At 58.8% G+C, this 18382-nt stretch overlaps 6 protein-coding genes across 6 annotated transcripts; 4 read left to right on the top strand and 2 right to left on the bottom strand.

Annotated features, from left to right (window-relative positions):
• Nucleotides 1-3717: 3717 nt before the first annotated feature.
• BJ171DRAFT_424467 (mitochondrial carrier domain-containing protein) lies at nucleotides 3718-5946 on the top strand (the record flags this gene model as incomplete). The annotated part of the gene is made up of 3 exons (XM_053107670.1): nucleotides 3718-4996; nucleotides 5151-5374; nucleotides 5530-5946. 3 exons carry the CDS (start codon nucleotides 3718-3720, stop codon nucleotides 5944-5946), a joined length of 1920 nt encoding a protein of 639 aa, XP_052966220.1.
• A 1093-nt stretch (nucleotides 5947-7039) lies between these two features.
• On the bottom strand, nucleotides 7040-7525 carry BJ171DRAFT_424506 (uncharacterized protein; the record flags this gene model as incomplete). The annotated part of the gene is made up of 1 exon (XM_053107674.1): nucleotides 7040-7525. The coding sequence occupies one exon, from the start codon at nucleotides 7523-7525 to the stop codon at nucleotides 7040-7042; it is 486 nt and encodes a 161-aa protein (XP_052966219.1).
• An 812-nt stretch (nucleotides 7526-8337) lies between these two features.
• BJ171DRAFT_582114 (uncharacterized protein) lies at nucleotides 8338-9729 on the top strand (the record flags this gene model as incomplete). Its single annotated transcript, XM_053114149.1, has 4 exons — nucleotides 8338-8788; nucleotides 8940-9079; nucleotides 9210-9332; nucleotides 9445-9729. The coding sequence occupies 4 exons, from the start codon at nucleotides 8338-8340 to the stop codon at nucleotides 9727-9729; spliced, it is 999 nt and encodes a 332-aa protein (XP_052966218.1).
• A 167-nt stretch (nucleotides 9730-9896) lies between these two features.
• BJ171DRAFT_582113 (uncharacterized protein) lies at nucleotides 9897-12633 on the bottom strand (the record flags this gene model as incomplete). Its single annotated transcript, XM_053114148.1, has 11 exons — nucleotides 9897-9918; nucleotides 10030-10170; nucleotides 10316-10403; nucleotides 10565-10781; nucleotides 10930-10993; nucleotides 11132-11206; nucleotides 11388-11542; nucleotides 11632-11788; nucleotides 12015-12051; nucleotides 12235-12324; nucleotides 12477-12633. The coding sequence occupies 11 exons, from the start codon at nucleotides 12631-12633 to the stop codon at nucleotides 9897-9899; spliced, it is 1203 nt and encodes a 400-aa protein (XP_052966217.1).
• Nucleotides 12634-13176: 543 nt separating this feature from the next.
• Nucleotides 13177-15918, top strand: BJ171DRAFT_506236 (uncharacterized protein). The gene is made up of 8 exons (XM_053111115.1): nucleotides 13177-13522; nucleotides 13685-13712; nucleotides 13901-14024; nucleotides 14236-14317; nucleotides 14402-14486; nucleotides 14631-14770; nucleotides 15024-15146; nucleotides 15283-15918. The coding sequence occupies exons 1-8, from the start codon at nucleotides 13310-13312 to the stop codon at nucleotides 15550-15552; spliced, it is 1065 nt and encodes a 354-aa protein (XP_052966216.1). The 5' UTR covers nucleotides 13177-13309; the 3' UTR covers nucleotides 15553-15918.
• Nucleotides 15919-16306: 388 nt separating this feature from the next.
• BJ171DRAFT_506234 (uncharacterized protein) lies at nucleotides 16307-17041 on the top strand (the record flags this gene model as incomplete). The annotated part of the gene is made up of 2 exons (XM_053111114.1): nucleotides 16307-16637; nucleotides 16836-17041. Coding segments are annotated over exons 1-2 (332 nt in total), but the record flags the coding sequence as incomplete, so codon positions are not given.
• Nucleotides 17042-18382: the final 1341 nt, after the last annotated feature.

The raw sequence follows: 18382 nt of genomic DNA, 5'->3' as shown, positions 1-18382 counted from the left end.
TGAGAAGATCGATGTTGAAGGAAGCGCCGGGCTGAATGTCGGTGCCGTCTACCCATTGAATGGTGAGCGTGCCCGAGCCGCCGACCGTCCAAGCTCCCTGTCAAAAGCACACGACGTGGCGGAGTGAGCATGTTGCCGGATGCATGGCCGCCAGGTAGAGGGAGAGGCAGTGCGGCAGAATACCAGAGCCACGGCAATCACATACACCGGGACTAAGGGTGGCCGAGAGAGCGTCGGCCTGGCCAGCGATGGCCCAGAGAGCCAGCAGAGCGGCCGCAGTGATCTTCATTGGGAATTGCGTAGGTGGTATGTATTGCGTGGGCGGTGTGTATTGCAGCAGGCCCAGGGCGAGGTTGCGGTGTGCCAAAGCCACGAGTCACTGGGAGGAAAAGGGCAGAAACAAGTGACGCTGGGGAAGAGATAGCCGAGCGACCAGAGCGGGTGCACCAGCGACGAGGAAAGCGAGCCAACCGGCAGCGGTGACGGCAGCAGATCGAGAGTGGCTGTTGGGACAGGCGACAGATCCAGAGCAGAAAGGACGCAGCGATGCAGGACAGACGGATCTATTTGCGGACGCCAGGTCATCGCAGCGAGCAGCAGGCGCTTGTCGCGGGAGACGAAGCAAGAGGGGTTCGCTTGCCGAAAGCAGACGGGGAGCGCTTCTCCTTGCGGGTGCGCGTCGCGGAAACAAGGCGCCGCACGCGCTCTGTGCCACCGAGCGACAGGCGCGCGTGCGCTGTGCGACGCCGTGGCCGCCGGCGCGCCTGCTGCGCTGCCACGTGATGCTGTGGATGCTGCTGATTGGACGCCGCGGCGCGCTGTGTCTGTTTGTGTCTGCAAGTGTTTGTATCGGTCTGTGTCTGTTTGTGCTTGTAACTGTCTGTATCGGTCTGTGTCTGTCTGTCTGTGGTGCCACGGAACAGTGCTTCCGCCGCGCCACAGATTCTTCCGTGCTGGCAGCACGCGTCGTGTTCTGCTGCTCCCCCCCCTGCCATGTCCCGCACGTCAGGAGCTTGTGCTGGCCGCGAGCCCCTCGACCAGGGCCGGCTTTGGCGCCACGATCGACGGCAGCGGCGGCATCAGGGATGGCTCCGGGCAGCTCTTTTTCGGATCAACGCTCGGTGGAGCATCTTCCATTTCCGAGACCTGCATCGCCGACGAGCAGTCACAGGGAACGTGCATGCCAAAGCAGCGGGCATATGCGTCAGCACAGTGAGCCCCAGACAGCTGCAGACAGTCGCAGAGGCCGCGGAGACGATCCATCCATCTGGCCGCCTGGGGCCGATAACATCAACCCCCACGATCTGGTTCTCTGCATGCCCACCTTTCGCTTCGACTTGGTTGGCGTTTTCGATGCTGCAGTGGCATTGTGGGTCAGCGAGCGCATCCTGTTCCGCATGCATGGGGGGGCACCCAAGCACACAGCGATGTGATGGAACCACGAGGCAGCGCCAGACCAGGGCAACTCGAAGCGAGCGCGGTGGTGGTGCTCAACTGGGCACCAACCCTTGACCGAGTTGGGGGAGACGAAGAGCGGTTGCATTACCTTTCGGCTCGCCAGTCGACACGGTCTTCTTGGTATACTTGCGCTTGGTCGAGGCCGGGGCGAGCTTCAGATTGGTCTCCTCATCCTCACTCGAAGGGCCGTTCGACAGCGCAACATCGGACTCGTCGCTGTCGGTGAATGGTTTGTATCGGGCTCATCAGCATCGCCACGTACGATGGGCCGTTGGAGGGAAAGCGTCCTCCACCACGCATCCGGAGACGCCGCAATGATGCAGTATCGGCGTGGCACGCTGGTGCATATGCTCGGATGCTGAAACAGACTTACTCTGACAACGATGTGAGCAGCGAGGGCTGCAGCTCGATAATCAGATCGACCATGTGTCTGCGCCAGATGGGGAGAATCGGCACCGATCGTCAACGTTGGCGCGGTTCTCGTCGCGGAGCCGCCTTCGAGACCGATATAGACCGCCCAGCCTACCCGTTCTCTTCCTTCAGTGCCTTGGCCTTCTTCTCAGCATACTGGATCGCTTTCTTGAGATCCGCGCGCTCCTGTTGGCGAGAGGGCGGCGGAGGAGCGGCAGGAGCAGCAGCAAAACAAATGCGGGCGATCAATGAGTATCCGGCACTTGCCCGTCGCTCGCAGAACGAGCGTCGGCAGAACGAGCGTCGGCAGAACGAGCGCCGCTTCTCCTCTCTTCTCCGTGCCCGCAGCGGGTGCTCGTCCCAGAAAGCCAGGTCCAACCTCCAGCATGATGTTGTAGCGCTCCCGCAGCTTCTCGTATTTCTCTTTGTACACGGACGGCGACGACATGGTATCGGATCGGCGGGGTGATGGGCTTGAGGACAGGCGCCGTGATCAGGCGGCCGTTGTGTCTGAACATGCACTCGCCCCCGTGGTCAGGTGGGTGTCACCTGCCCTGCGCCACAGCGTCCAGCGTGCCGGCCCCGTGGCCGGCCACACAGCGGCCTGCCTGCGCATGGTGACAGCTGCGCAGCACCACGCGTGACGTCCCCGATTTGGCCGCACCGAGCACGCGTGTGGCGCTTGCGGCCCGCCTTGCCAAATCGGGAGCGCCTGGCGCTGCAGTCCGCAGCTGGCCAGAGTGTGCACAGGCAGGCGGCCACCGCGCCACATGTGGCAATGCCGCCGCTGAACCTCCGCGCAGCTTGTCGGCGTCACTCTGGCTGTGTCTGGCCTCGGCTCGCCCGATCCGTCCGCGCGCCTGCTCCGCCGCGCTCCCATTGGCCGCGCACCTGCGTTTTTTCGACGGTTTTTTTCGCGGATCACACGGCGTTCTGCCTGGTCGTCCAAGTCGGTTGTTAGATTGCGAGCCTGGTCTTGAACTCGGTCTTGAACTCGGTCTTGAACTCGGTCGTGAACTCGGTCGTGAACTCGGTCTTGAACTCGGTCCTGGACTCGCTTCGCCAACGCTCGCCCAAATCCAGTTTCTGTCTCGTCATCCCGGAGGTACAGTCCCGGCCGCCTCTGCTGCCCACCTGGCTTTCCCCCATTGTGCAAATTCTCGCCAATGTCTGCCCTTCGTGCTTGCACTCCCACGCTCGCCTCGTGCAGCCCGATCCGTTTGGCTCGTCCTCCACCCGCATTATCCGCCTCGCCCGTATTTATACATTTGCATCGCCCATGGCCCTGCCCTTGCCATTCCCTGCTGCTGCTTCCGCTGCCACAGCCGTCTGCTCTTATCTACTGCCTGTCGCCCATCCCCCGTTGACGGTCTGTCCGAATCCCCCAGCCATTCCGATTCACTTGCTGCGATTCGCCCTGCATTTTGCTCTCGGATCGCTCTCACACTGTCCTGGGCTGGCTATTGCATTCCTTCCCGCCGCTGTTTCGTCTCGTTCGATCCGCCTCGCTGTCTTGCATCATTTGCTTCATCCCGATCGCTTCTGCTCCGATCGACCCCCGCTTTGATCCCCCTGCCTCCAATTCGTCCGTCGACATCATCATCATCCGCCTTCCTCTGTCCCGTTTGAGCCGTCTTGATCGCGTCGCTCTCGCAACCAGCACTCACCCGCTCGCTGCCTTTCCCGCTGCCAGATCGCAACACCATGAGCTTCCTCACCCTGTTATCGAAACTCCATTGCGACCACCAGCAGGCCGCCTCCCTCGACTTGATCCCCTACAAGGACTCGCAGCGATTCACCAATGTCTTTAACAGCTTTGCCTCGACCCAGTGCCATGATCACAAGGTCATGTCGCTTGCCGACTTCACCGCCGCGCTCTCGCCCAGCGCAGAGTTTGCCACGGCCCACACCGACGCCTTCGGCGCCCTGTTCCGCCTGGCCGATCGTTCCGGCCGTGGCCATGTCGGCCTCGACGACTATCTGGCTTTCAGCCATCTGATCAGCAAGCCCGGCTCCGAGTACGAGCTTGCCTTCCGGCTGCTTGATACCGACCGCGATGGCGTCGTCACGCTGTCGCAGTTCAAGCAGCTCATCACTGCCCACACCAAGGCATCGCCGTCGCAGGCTCCTCTCGACTGGAGCTCAGAGTGGATGAAGCTCCAGTTTGCCTCGGCCAAGGCAAAGGCCGACACCCTCACCTTTGACGAGCTGTCGCAGCTCATGGGCGAGTATGAGCAGGAGCGCCTGACCCAGGAATTCAGGTTCCACGACAAGAAGCAGACCGGCTACATCTCCAAAGACGCCCTGCTCTCGATCGTGCAAAATAGCCTGCATCATCGGATGAACCCCTATATCGCCTCGCGCCTGGCCGATATCGCCACCCTCTACCAGGGCAAAGTCTCGCTCGCCAACCTGCGTGCCACCTACAATGCCATCCAGAAGATCGACCACGTCGCTGCCGCCCTCGAGTCTGCCCGTATCCACAATCCCGATGGTATCAGCAAGCCCGAGCTCGAGACCCTCGTTCGCGCAAAGGCCAGCTTTACCCCGATGGAGGTCGACATTGTGTACCATCTGGCCTCCTCTGGCTCCGGCCCCCGCCCCGAGCGCCTCACCCTGTCGGCTCTCAAGCGTCTGTTCGAGGAGAAGTGGGATGAGGCCACTGGGCCTGCTGTCACCGCTGCTGCCCCTGCTGCTGCCGAGCCGCACAAGCAACACCTCAGCCCTTTGATGGAGGTCCTGAAGAGCGCCTACAACTTTACCCTTGGCTCCATCGCCGGTGCTGTTGGCGCCACCGTCGTCTATCCCATCGATCTCGTCAAGACCCGCATGCAGAACCAGCGCAACCAAGTCGGCGAGGTTCTCTACAAGAACGGCATCGACTGCTTCCAAAAGGTCATCCGCAACGAAGGCTTCCGCGGCCTGTACTCGGGCCTCACGCCCCAGCTCGTCGGCGTCGCCCCCGAGAAGGCCATCAAGCTGACGGTCAACGATCTGGCTCGCTCCAAGCTCCGCGGCAGCGATGGTTCCCTGCCTCTGTGGGCCGAGATCCTCGCTGGCTGTATGGCCGGTGGCAGTCAAGTTATCTTCACCAACCCGTTGGAGATTGTCAAGATCCGGCTCCAAGGTGGGTTTTGCCGTCGCAGTCGTCACAGTGGACCGTTGGCATTGACATTGGCATTGGCATTGGTCTGGCCCGGAGCCGTGGCCGCGCGATACCGTCAGCGCAACCCGCAGCCCCTCGCTCACACTTGCCTCGTCCTCTTACGTGTCATTTACAGTTGCCGGCGAGATCGCCAAGAACGCCATTGACGGCGCTGCTCTCCCCAAGCCCTCCGCCGTCCAGATCGTGCGTCAGCTCGGCCTCCTGGGTCTTTACAAGGGTGTCCTCGCCTGTATGCTGCGTGATGTCCCGTTCTCGGGCATCTACTTTGCGGCCTATGCCCATCTCAAGACTGACCTCTTTGGCGAGGGCGTTAACGGCAAGAAGCTGAGTGCGGGCGAGGTATGTGTGGCTGCGTTCTCGCTGCTGTCCCGTGCGTCGTTGTGTAGCATCCTCGTCATTGTATCTTCCCCTGACATGCCTTGATGCTGACCGCATTTGCGACACTGTCTCTCATCGGCACATCCCCAACCCTCCTCGGTGGCACTCGTCAACAGCTCCTGACTGCTGGCGCCATCGCCGGTATGCCCGCCGCCTACCTCGTCACCCCTGCCGACGTCATCAAGACCCGCCTGCAGGTTGCTGCCCGCAAGGGCGAGACCACGTACACTGGCATCATGGATGCCTTCTACAAGATCATGAGGGAAGAAGGCCCCAAGGCGTTCTTCAAGGGCGGCGTTGCCCGTGTCCTGCGATCATCGCCCCAGTTCGGTGTCACTCTCGCCTGCTATGAACTCCTCAAGTCCGCCCTTCCCATCAACTTTGAGCAAATGACCTTGCCCCACATTCCCGCCGCCGGCGTTACGTCCAGTGCCACCACAGCTGCGGCCCACGAGGAGAAGAAGAACATGCTCAGAGTGATCCACAACCTGCCGCCCACCTACTACAACGGACGGGCGTACTTTCAAAAGTAGAACATAGATCCTTTTCCTTTTCCTTTTCCTTTTCTTCTTCTTCTTCAATGCATGTGCGTATGTTTGGTGCCAGCTCCTATTTATTGTGCTCTACACTTGTTCCCATGCCGCAACGCTCGATCAAAAAAAGGTAATGCCCGTCTTCTCCTCCTTCTCCTTCTCCTTCTCCCTCCGCCTGTTTCCCATGTCCCTCCCTCCTTCCCTCCCTCCTTCCCTCTGACATCGTGCTCGATATTTCGGGGGGATGCCCATCGCAAACCCGTGCTCTTTTTAGCCGAGACGTGCGCTTGTAAAATAGCAGAAAAATAAGAGGAGCAAGAATGCCACAGTATGAAAGCGGCGCTGGCGGACAGTCTGATCGATACAGCCGATCCCTCCCTTGTTTCTGCGACAGCATTCCTCAACTTGCCTCAACTTGTCTTGGCTTGTCTCAGCTTGTCTCGATTGCTGAACTAATCCTTCTCGCTCTCGCCTTTCTTCCGCAGTGAACACATGCTCGATGGCATGAGCCTTCATCTAAGCCGTTCTACTCGGATAGCAGCCAGCCGAGCGCTCTGCCGCTGCTGGCTGGATTTGAGTCCGTCATGCTTTCCTCATCTGCCGACCCCCATTGCCGACCTCATGCGCTGTTTTCAGATCAAAGCTATCCATTCCATTCCACTCCATTCCCCATTCATTCGAACCCCCGTCCATCTCGCTGCTTGGCAGTCGGCATTGCTGTACACCCTCTCCACCACTGCTTCCCCATGATGATAACTTGTCAGCCTGTCTATCTTGCTTCTCGTATCAATCGCACACATACACAAATCGCACACCACATACCGAATCGATGTTATATTTGGTCGACATTTCCACAGGCAAGCAGACAGAAAGACAGGCAGAGAGACAAACCGACAGACAGATGGGCAACAGGCACACTGGCGGGTTCTTTGTTTGAAACTTAACGAACTGGAAGACAAGACGAGCCAGACCAACAAAAGGAACAGAAATCCAAAGGAAAGATGACGAAATCAAAGCCAGGCCAAGCCAAGCCAAGCAGAGCCAAGCCAGGCCAGGCCAAACCAAGGCAATCTCAGGATCCCGCTCCGTGAGTTCAGGCCTCGATCTCCAGAAGCTGCTCGAGCTGCTCGTCCAGCCGCGAGAACTCGGAGAAGCTGATCTGGCCGTCGTGGTTGACGTCGGCGACTTCAAAGACGGCATTCAAGAACTCCTGGTCCTCCTCGCTCAGGTCGTTGTCTTGCTTGAACCCAAAGAAGGCCTTGGCCTCCTCGAAGGAGATATAGCCCGAGGCATCGGTGTCGATGACGGCAAAGCGGGCCCGCAGAGCGTCCTTGCGGAGTTTGCGCTGGCAGGCGATCAGGAACTCGTCAAAGTCGATGACCGAGTCCTCGTTGATGTCCATGCGCTTGAAGATGCGGTCGACTTCGGTGGGGATGTCCTTGGTCTCGCCGAGGGCTTCCATGAATGTCTTGAGCTCGAGCGGGGTGATCTTGCCGTCCTTGTCAAGGTCCATCAGGTCAAAGTCTCGTCGGAAGAGCGAGAGCTGCTCGGGGGTGAGCTTGACGATGCTTGGAGCCATGGCTGTGTTCTGGCGATGCGGGGAGCAGGTGGAGGAGATCTTGATACAAGCGGGACGACACAACAGGCAGACGAGGTGCCGGCAGAGGCGAAAGGAAAAGGGCAGGCCGGGGCGGTGCACAGGCCATCCACCCTTGGCAGATTGCCCTCGGCATGGACTTGCCGGCGACATCCTGGCATCACAGAGCATCCCCATCCGTCCCCTGGCCGCCAGCAGCGCCAAAGACAGTTCGGTGCAGATCGTCTGTGGCCGGCGAAGCGATTGCTACGGCCCGTCGCTCGAGGGTGTCGATGGCAGCGCACTTGGCTCTGCATCTGCCGAGCTGCCAGAGACCAGGGCGTGCATATGCACCAGCACCCGTTCCTCTTCTTGCAGCTGCCACAGACACCCGACAATCTTGGTCCTCAGCAACGCCCGCACCCGGGGGTCGTCGCTTGTCAACTGCTGAAGCAGAGCCGCTCGCTCGGCAGGCATGCGCGATCGATCGCCGAGTTGGCTCAGGATGGTGCTCGGCGATGTCTCCAGGGACTGCTGGCTTGCTCGGTGGTCAGGACGGCCAGGGCGAGGGGGCGGCTGCGTGCTCATGGCAGTGTGGAATCGAAGGGCTATCGACGGCAGAGTGGTGGGATCGGCAAGGCAGATCGGCAAGGCAGATCGGCAAGGCAGATCGGCGAAGCGATGGATCGAGAACGCCAAACGGCCGACAGAAAACGGCAGGGCGCTGGTTCTTGCTTTCCTCTCCGGATTGCGTTTGGTCTGGTCTGGTCTGGCCTCGTCTGGCCTTGCTTCTGCCCACCGCATTCGTCGCCGATATGAGCCTCACGCAGCTGCTTCTTGTCCCGGTCGCCATCCTCGCCGTCTGGCTCCTGAGGCAGTGGGCCAAGGGCGGCCAAGTTCGCCCGGAGGATCTGAGTCGAGACATGGCCGGCCTCAATGTCATTGTCACCGGCGGCAACTCTGGCATCGGCTTCGAGACGGCCCTGCAGCTCGCCAAGCAAGGCGCCACCGTCTTTATCGCCTCCCGACAGAAGCAGGCCGGCGAGATCGCCGTCAGCACCATCCGCGAGCAGTCCAAGAACGACCAGGTGTACTTTGAGCATCTGGATCTGGCCTCTCTCCAGGCCGTCCGCGACTTTGCCAGCCGCTGGAAGAACCGCAACGAGCCCATCGACATCCTCATCAACAACGCCGGCGTTATGGCTCTGCCCAAGCGCACCCTCACGGTCGATGGCAACGAGATCCAGATGGCCACAAACCACCTTGGTAAGCGAGCATTGGTGTGCCGAAGCAAGCTGTCCACCAGTGCAGTGCGGTGCATTTCGGCCCTGTCTTGCCCCTGACTTGGCTCGATACCCCACCGCATTGATGCTAACAGATGGTAATGGCACTTTGGGCACTCGGCCCATGTCCACAGGTCACTTCTTGCTGACCGAACTGCTGCTTGGGCATCTCGAGCGAGCGGTCCAAGCCCGCGGCTCGGCTCGCATCATCAACCTCTCGTCAATCGCCCACTACTCGGCCATCTTTGATGCCGACGATCTGAACAGCGAAAGGGTAGATCGACTCGATGCCATGCCAGCTCTGGATATTGGCTGGGCTCTATGTTGGCTGGGCTCTATGTTGCTGAACCAACACCCCCGCCTCTTCCTCTACTTCCTTCTCTTCACCGACGCTGGAACTCTAGAACACATACGGGCCACATGAAGTCTACAGCAACACCAAATTGGCCAATATCCTTTATACTCGCAACCTCGCCAAGAGACTCAATAACTCGGGCATCACCGTCAACGCTGCTCATCCTGGCGTGGTGAGTGTCGATGCCGTCGATATGGATGGGACGGCGTTGCTGCCTTGAAACACTCGCAGCTCACTATCCATCATGAACTGCCTTTGACGGATCGTCCATCACTCGGATCCAGGTGCGCACTCCTCTGTTCCGATACAACAGAGCAATCTTGCGCCTCTTGTTCTTTGTCCTCGAACCTGTCATTGCAATCTTCTTCAAGACGCCTTGGGAGGGCTGTCAAACGACCCTGCACCTGGCGCTCTCGGACGCAGGCAAGACCACAACCGGAAAGTACTTTGCCGACTGTCGCGAGGCCGGTGTCTATTTGATCTATCAGCGCTTGTTTGCTGCCATCAGCGACGAGCTCGTGCTCGAGACCAAGCTGGTTGAAAACAGCAAGCGCCTCGTCGGACTCTGATCCGTGCAGAGCCATGCCCGTCCATCGGAGCAGTATGAAGGCCGCCGTCCATCCATCCCGTGATACCACCACCGTAGCTATGCCAAGTCCTTCTGCAGATTTTCTGTGCTTCTTGACCCTCATGCGTCACCAACTGGCTGGTAAAATGGCTATAAATTGCGCGCCGCTCATGCCGTCATCTGGGCCGCCCTGGAAACGAAGGCGGCGAAGGCATTATGGTCACAGTTGCATCTCGTCATTTCATAAGAGCGTAGAAAGGCCGCTGCCTACTGCTGCCCTCCACCAACAGCTCTGGCTTACTTTGCGCGAGAGTATGACTTGTTGGAACCCAGCTTCTTCTTGTCGCCAGTGTTGGCCATCGGGTTGCCACTGAGAAAGGCAAACAAATCCCGCTCCTTGGCCTTGCGGTCATTCGCCAGACGCAGTTTCTCGAGCTCCTCACTGCCAACGCCGATTCGTGGGTGGGGGTTCCAGATTTTGTTCCGTGTGAGGCAAGACGAAGCATGATGCCAACGGATTGTCAGCTATCAAGTCCGTGCATCAACTACATTCCCGGCTGTGGCGGGAATCTGCGGGCGGCACTCACTCTTTCTGCTGGCGCATGGAGTCAACCGCCTCCTCTGGATACTTTGACAAATCGACTGCGTCCTTGCTGTTGTTGTTGTTCTCCTCGACTGGACGAATCAATGGTTCGAAGCCGTGGCATGAGTCTCGATACTCTGCATGGTCTTGTGACATGCTTGAATTCCGAATTCCAAAGGCTACTCTCGCGGACTGGGATGGCAATCCTCCCTCCGATCTCAATCAGAAGTATCTCTTCCGGCCGCGGATATACCTGGTGGTCCAAAATAGCGCTCATAGTCCTTTCTCCATGTGTCCAGAGCCGCTACGGTGGTGCGGCCAACGACGTCCTTGGACATTTCCGACGGCGGAAGACCGATCTGCGAGAAGGAGTCGGCGCCAGCGACGACAGCGATGGGCTTGTTATGGTCGACGTTGAGTCCTCGAAGAGGAGTCGAGCGGAAGGCGTGGTGGTGCAAGATTTGGCGGCACTGGAGAGCCAGCATCGAATCGCAGCGGACGTTAGAGCAGCGATGCCTCGGTCGTCCGACTTGCTTTGTGTGCTCTGGTTACGGCGAGTTAGTGTGAGTTAGTGCTTGCCTTGGATATGGAGCCCTCGTCCTTCTGGGACAAAAACACCAGCGAGGCCCCGTTCATGTGCGCCATGTATCGCAGCGTCTTGCACATGAGCTTGCGCATCTCCCTGGAGACAGGGGCGGCAAATGGTGTGAGCAATGGTTGAAAGAAGTAGCGGACGAGGGTCAGTTGGAAGAAGCACAGGCGGCAGATGTGGCAGAAGCACACTGTCGCGGCGTGGAGGCCCATCGCTCGAGCAACTTACGACTCGGTGTCCCGGAACAGATCGTACTTGTTGCCGATGATGACGATCGGGACAGGGCTTGGATTGACAGCGTCTCTGTCGATGCCGGGCAAACGGGTCAGATGCATTCTTTGAATCCAGTACCTCTCTCGGAACCGGAGCGCATTCACATATGCTTGACAGCACAGCTCAGTTCCCCGCTCCCCCCCCCAGCTTCATCGCTACAGCCCGATCACCCGCTCCGCCGATGCAAGCGGTATCGAGAGATACCACTCACTTGTCCGGATGGTCGACGCCAAACTTTTTCCACGCATGGCTGCGGAGTGCCTTGGGTCGCTTGGATCCGCGTTCCTCAAGACCGCCAAGAATCGAGTCGACTCGACTTCGAATCTTGGTAAACAGGGTCGTCAACGTTGCCAAGAGATTCGCGGGCTAGACTCGGTGCGGTAGAGAAAATAGTATGAGCAGATGCACCGATGACCGGCCTGTTGAGCCAATACGCCCGAGCCAGCCAGACGCACCTCCGAGAGATCGAGCACGACTACAAATGTGATGGTGTGGACGTTGCTTTCCGTCACCGGGATCTCGACGAGGTCGCTCAGGAAGGTGCCCCCGGCGAGCTCCCATATGTGCGTGATATCCTTGACCGAATTGACGCCCCGCGTTCGTCGGCCGAAGCTGGATTGCGTTCGGTGGTGGGAGCCACGGCCGATTCAGAAGGCCACCAACGACGAGAGCCACGCAGCCAAGACGAGATGTCAAGACCATATATCGATATTCGATGTCAATACCAACGGTTGGCGGCATTTGTCGAATGCACTTTGCGAAAGTAGATGGCAGCAGAGCCGAGCCGCCGGTCCTGGATGATCACCATCCGTCCACGCAACCCGTCTCGGTCGCTTACGTGTATTCGAGCGCAACGGTCGGCAACGGAGGCTCCTCTGCAAGGAGTGAGAAGCAGCCGGGGGTCAAGAGGACGCAGCAGAGTGGCCGGAAAGTAGCCAGACGACAGGGATCATGGAGTGAAGAGCAGCCTCGCGTCGAGAGCCGTGCGAACGACAGCAAGTACCGATATCCCTCCGTGCTGACGATACGGCCGAGGCCGACCCACGCTCCAAACTCACCGCGATCCAGAAACCGCAGGATGACAGAAGTCTTGCCGGCCCTCTTGGTGCCGCACACAAAGAGGGTGCTCTCGAGTCCGGCATCCGAGTCTGGTATTTCCAATTGAGGTTTAGACGAATCGAGCGGATATCCGACGATCCAACCCCAAGCACGATCCCGCAGCGACGATGGTGGTGGTAATGATATCGCGATGATGATGGTGGTCATGATATCGCGATGATGATGGTGGTATTACGCTCACTTTCGCTCTTCTTCTCTCGCTCCTTGGCCTCTTTCATGAGCATCCAGATGTCTTTGCGGCCGTTGGGCCGGGTTTGCGACACAACAGATTCCCGCGGCGAGGCACCGTCGATGATCGAGTCGCAGCTCTCGCCGACACCGGCGCCGTGTCCGTTCATGTTGCTGTGTGGCCGTGGCCGGGATGATCGACTGGCGGATGGAGACGGCTGCACGGAGCGATTGGAGTCAAGAACAACCAAGGTTGGCATTTGCTTGAAAGCAGGGAAGACCTGCGCGCCACCACGAATGCAAATCGTTGCTTGGCCCATCCGGCAGCATTCCATGTTCGATATCGGCAATGGTCGGCCATGCCCGAGTGCAGTCGACAGACCCGGCGAATGCAGTGCATGGTTGCCGTCGCCGTGAAGCCATCGTGCAACAAGGCAATCAGGTATCGCAGCACTGATCGATCGATCGGCTCTGTCGTCGCCAATGTCGTCGCCTCTGTCGTCGTTACAACAACACACATTAGCAATCCCCGCACGTCGCTGTCGTCATAACCCTCTTCGCACATCGCTGTCGTCATAATCCTCCCCGCCCATCGCCGTCAGAATCGCACACCCGGCTGCTCCCGCTCTGCCCGTTGCTCCCAGCCCCGAGGCCGTTCTTCCAGCGACACGGCACCGCATTTGTCAGGTTTGCTCCGTTCTTCCGCCGCGCTGGGTTCTTCCTGCTCAGATTTCTGTCCGTCGCGCTCGCCTCAGCCGCATTGGTCCTCGTTGACCACATCGTCTTTCGCTCTTCCTCCCTCTGTCCGTCCCCTCAAGTCCTGCCGTCTGCGCTATCGATCCCGCCATGAGCCTCCTCGACTCCTACAGCAGCCTCTATACCGAATACCTGGCCCGCTTTGGCCTTCCCTCGCCCAGCCACCTCGAGAAATACGGCGGCTACTACACCGCCGGGGCCGCCGTTGCCCTCGGATACTATGCTCTGCGCTCTTGGGCGGCCGGTGGTCGAGTCGCCAAGACCGATCTGAAGAAGAAGCTCACCGGACGCATCGTCCTCATCGTAAGCAGCCCTGCGGTTGTCGTTTGGCTTTGCCTTCATCTGGAGTTGTGGGATGCGCATCTGGCCGCGGCCCACTCCCGCCATCGTCGCTGCCGATCGTACTTGGCAGCTATCGTCGATCGGTGCTGATCAGCCCCGGCGCTTCCTCGCTCTCGCATACAGACTGGGGCCAACACAGGCATCGGATATGGTACGTCGGACAACCTACTTCTTCATTGAGCAGGACGCAACCGGACGCTCGCGTGGCCAACACGCACATTCCCGCCGCCGATGGCTTTCGGTGGCCATCATTCGCTGGTTGCATAATGTCGCCTGTTTCCTGGTCCAAACTCACGTGCAAGCCTGGCTGATATCAACCCACACACAAATCTCCATCAGAAACCGCCCTGCAGCTCGCCAAACAGGGCGCCCATGTCTACATTGCTTGCCGGCCCTCCAAGAAGACCGACGATGCCGTGAGCTCGATCCGCAAAAAATCCGGCAACTCCAACATCTTTGCCGAGTGAGTATGAGTGGGAGAGGATGAAGTGCCAGTGGCTTCATGCAACACCGAGGCGGGCGCTGCTGAAGCACGGCCAAAGACCGGCAGAGCCAGCAATGACACAGAGCCAGCATCGGCGGTGAGCCGCCGCCACCAGAGTATTCTGTCGGGCCCACGACGAGAACGCCACTCATCGTACATAGGTTGTCTGACCCGTCGTCTCCCTTCCTAGAGCCTTGGACCTTGCCAACCTCAAGTCTGTTCGATCCCTGGCTGAGCGCTGGGCCAAGCACGGCAAGCCCATTGATCTCTTGGTGGGTTGGCTTGACTGTTGATGGGATGGGATTGATTGCCTGACGGCCATGGACAGCGCAGAGTTCTCATTGCGTGTCTCGCAGATCAACAATGCCGGCGTCATGGCCCTGCCACAGAAAACCTTTACCGTTGATGGCAACGAGATGCAGATCGGCACCAACCATCTCGGTAAGTTTGCTCGTGCAGGCGCATGATTCCGCCGTATAAGCGATTCATGTGTTTGTTCGACAATGGTCGAGGGCCCTCTGTTTGCCAACCATGTGTTCTCCCTTTCGTCGTCCCGCAACCGATCCGTCACTCAATGCGAATCAGGCCACTTCCTCCTCACCGAGCTGCTGCTGGAGTATGTTCGAAAGGCTGCAAGCCAGCATGGATCGGCGAGAATCATCAACGTCAGCTCCCGTGCCCACCGCTTTGGCTATGTCATCCCGAAGGATCTGAACTATGACCAGGTGGGGGCCGTTTTCCTCGGTTGAGATGCACTGCAGCCTCTGATGAGCCGGCGCCAGAGAAGGAACGGAGCTGCTGTTCAAGTTTATCGGCATCGAGGCTCGGCTTGCGGGCTTCCGATCAACATCCGAATCGTTGCTCTCACTCCCACGCCTTCTGCTGCTGCCTATGAACCAATGCGCCTGCACGGAGACTGTCGTCCGCCGCTCACCGTACGATCCGTTCTTGCTAACGGCATTTCCTGTACTTTTGTAGCGCGAGTATGGCCCCATGGAAGTCTATGGCCAGAGCAAGCTCGCCAACATCCTCTACTCGATCCATTTGGCCAAGCAGCTGCGTGGCTCCAAGATCACGGTCAACGCAGTGCACCCCGGCATGGTAAGTGTGATTTGCTTGTGTGGATCTCCAAGACGTCGCCCATGGTTCTCTCGCTCTCGGTCTTTCTCTCTCACGGAAGGTGTCGGTTTCTAACATGTACACTCGATCTCGTTGCTATGCGGCACGGATGATGTAGGTGCGCACCGAGCTCGGCCGCAGCATTGGCGATTTGCGTTTCGTGGCTTTCTTGGTCGTGCTCAACGTTGTGGGCATCCTCAAGTCGCCCTGGGAGGGTGCCCAAACGACCCTGCATGTTGCCCTGTCGGACGAATGCGAGAGCAAGGTCACGGGCGAATACTTTGCCGAGTGCAAGGTTGCCCGCATCACCCCCAAGGACGGCCAGATCCTCGACTCTAGACTCGAGACTGACTTTATTCAGGAGAGCCGCAAGCTCGTTGGCATCTAGACGGGCACATCTGTTGTTTCTTTTCTTTCCCAACTTACCTCGTTTGTACTGGCATCGCCCGATCCCTGCCTTTCGTTCAATCCACTCACACACCATTCACCCTGGCCGCCGCATCAAACCGTTCCAAGCCATCGGCAAAAGTCCCCTCATCCCTTCCCCCCCCCTGCAGTTCACCGAGAGCGCGTTGTTGTCCGTCTCGGTGGTAATACTAAAGTGGGTGTATTTCTGGAGCCATTGCAGTCGAGTTTTGCCAAGAACAGAAGAGGTTGGTCAATGCCATTTCGTCCCGAGCATTAAGTTGTATTTCGGGATGGAGTCGTGCTGATAACTCAACACGGGTGCGGCTAGACGCGGACTTGTGTTGGCAGAGATATCATTTTGGATCGTCTGAGGTTCAGCTGGACTGGGGATATTGCCACAAACTGCGTGACCACCGCTGCAGTAGCTGATGTAGTGGTTGACGATGTGGTTGATGCTGTCGTGGTTGACGATGTGGTAGATTGCGATGTGATGTGTGAGGACGTGGCTGATGATGCGATTGATGCTGTCGTGGTTGATGATGTGGCTGATGATTGTGTCCGTGTCGGGCTCGAGCTGGCCAGAGCCATGTTCACCGACGACAGCGACAGCGGCTTTGGGGGCGCTGGGACGCACGGCGGAATGACCGTGCCAATCTTCCACACCATCTCGCTCTGGTATGAGAGCGACCGCGGGGCGCTACAGTAGGGATAGTTGAAAACGCCCTCCTCGAATCCGGCGAGGCAGGTCGGTCCGCTGGTCGAGGTCTTGTTGATCGGTGGAGCGGCTCCATGCGGAACGATCAACCTCCAACTCAGCCTGAGGGACGGGATCGTGGCAGGGCACTTTGCAAGAACCAGTCGCTGGGCAGCCTGGTTGATGGAGAATAGCCGAATGATTTGGTTGAAGACGCTTTGGGTGATGTTGCCGGTGATATGGAATGGAAGGACGGCAGTGGAAAGACACATGCCAGTGCCAGCATGCTGGAGAATGCCGAGATGCGAGTCAAAGCTCCAGGTGATATCGGCGCAGGATACGCTCTGGGTTGGAGGAAAGACAAGCCCGATCTGTTTGAGGAAGAGAGTGCAGTGGGTCGGCGTTAGGAGACGAGATCGGGCCACAAGAAGCGGAAACCAAAGCCCGGCATTGATTCTGCCGGAGCTCGATGGAAATGGTGATGGAGCTGTCTGCCGAGCCCCAGAACGACAGTAGACTTGGCCGACCCTGTGAATTAGACACAGGGATAGAGCAGCATAGCAACGTACGGTTGAGGCATTGGAAGTAGTGCCGAGGAAGCCCTGGGTCCATGAATTTTGGATGGTGACGAGCGAGGAGGCGACTGAAGGTGACGGAGTCACCGCGACGGAAGTGATCGTGGGTGAGATCCAAAATGCCGACATGTCAGTTGAGTGATCGGGAAGGAAGAAACCGGACTGACTGATGGAGAGAGCGAAGGACGATGGGATGCGGGAGAGCAGTCAGGTTGGAGAGGGGGGAGCCTGCAAGGCGGGAGGTATAAATGCCTGGGAGAGGAGCATGAGTTGCGGCTGGGCGGTCGGAAATCGGACCCTGGAACAAGCCCGATGAGCCCCGCCGGCGGAGTGCATGAGAGGGAGCAAGAGAGCAGGACAGAGGGGCTGGTGGTAGGATGCAGATGCGGATGCAGATGCAGATGCAGACCAGCTCGCCGGCGGGGGAGAGAGAATCGACACTGGATCGCTGCTGGAGCTGGAGCAGAGCCTGGGCAGACGTATATATGTATCGGGGACGATTCATGCGGGTGACTCAGTTGGGTGAATCACTCGGTTACTCGGGGCCTGAGTCAGAGACCAACACTTTCATCTCGGCTGCTGGTGAGTTCCGCCCGCGGGAGACAGCACAATCCCTGCGGCGCACTGCGGCCGATTGCTTTTCGCTTTCCAAAGCCGATTCGCCATATGCACCGGAAGTGTTGGTCCCTGCCAGAGACCACACCAGCCGACAGAGGACGACTCCGTTCTGGATGGCGCAAGTGCCGATGCAGATCATGATCGTGGCTCTTGGAATCGCCAGCCGGTGCGAAACAGAGTCCGCCCAGTTGAATCAAACCGAATGGTATATTGAACCCGACTCGAGCCATGTGCGCATGGGACTTTGACTTTGGTGCTGCACTCTCCCACGCTTCCCTCACCAGCCCGAATCGCTATCGACATCACAGCCCGGTTCGCACTCAGAGTCGGTATCAGCTGTGTCGTCCTCGTCCAGCACGGCATCGACAGCTCCGCATGACTTCCGATGGGAGCTATGCTCTTCCATTGCGATGGCCATCACATCAGTGAATGCCATTCCTCGTCTGTAGGCCCGCATGTTCTTCCATGACGCTTGAGCATGCCGCCGGACTCGTTGGACATCTCCCGCTTGGTTCAGGGCCCGTGGGAGCACCTCTTTGAGATCCAGGAGGCTGTTGAGGCCATGGTCCTTGGTGAATTGCCTGGCATCGCGCCAGAAACCCTCGATAAAGTTCAGCTCGCAGTGAGACTTTGGGAGAACGATGACCTTGTGGCCGTGGCTGTGGATGGTCTCATCGATCCACGGCTCTTGCTTCTGGAAATCTGGCTGGGTAGCCATCAGATGCCTGGCACAGCAAGGAGTGTGGGCTCGGCTTTCGGCACCATCGGGTTCCCTCGAGTTGGTCTTGCAGGTCAGCTTCAGACCATCGACCCACAGTCCTCGTTCTTCCAGAACGATGCGCAGACCTTTGGATTGCCCAGCCCACAGTTTCACGGAGGAGCCCTGCGGGACATATGGTTGATCAGATGCGGTCGGCCGGGTC

This window comes from Polychytrium aggregatum (genome assembly GCF_025602895.1).
Source record: "Polychytrium aggregatum strain JEL109 chromosome Unknown BJ171scaffold_20, whole genome shotgun sequence".
NCBI classification, from domain to species: domain Eukaryota; kingdom Fungi; phylum Chytridiomycota; class Chytridiomycetes; order Polychytriales; genus Polychytrium; species Polychytrium aggregatum.
The sequence above is the reverse complement of the archived record's forward strand: the minus strand, read 5'-3'. Positions and strand labels throughout refer to the sequence as shown.

What these genes read in the sequence shown, in the direction of transcription:
- BJ171DRAFT_506236 (XM_053111115.1), top strand. Translation starts at nt 13,310, where the DNA reads ATGAGCCTCCTCGACTCCTACAGCAGCCTCTATACCGAATACCTGGCC. An exon ending in CAACACAGGCATCGGATATG is followed by an intron (nt 13,713 to 13,900) that starts GTACGTCGGACA and finishes AATCTCCATCAG; the next exon opens with AAACCGCCCTGCAGCTCGCC. An exon ending in AGGATCTGAACTATGACCAG is followed by an intron (nt 14,771 to 15,023) that starts GTGGGGGCCGTT and finishes GTACTTTTGTAG; the next exon opens with CGCGAGTATGGCCCCATGGA.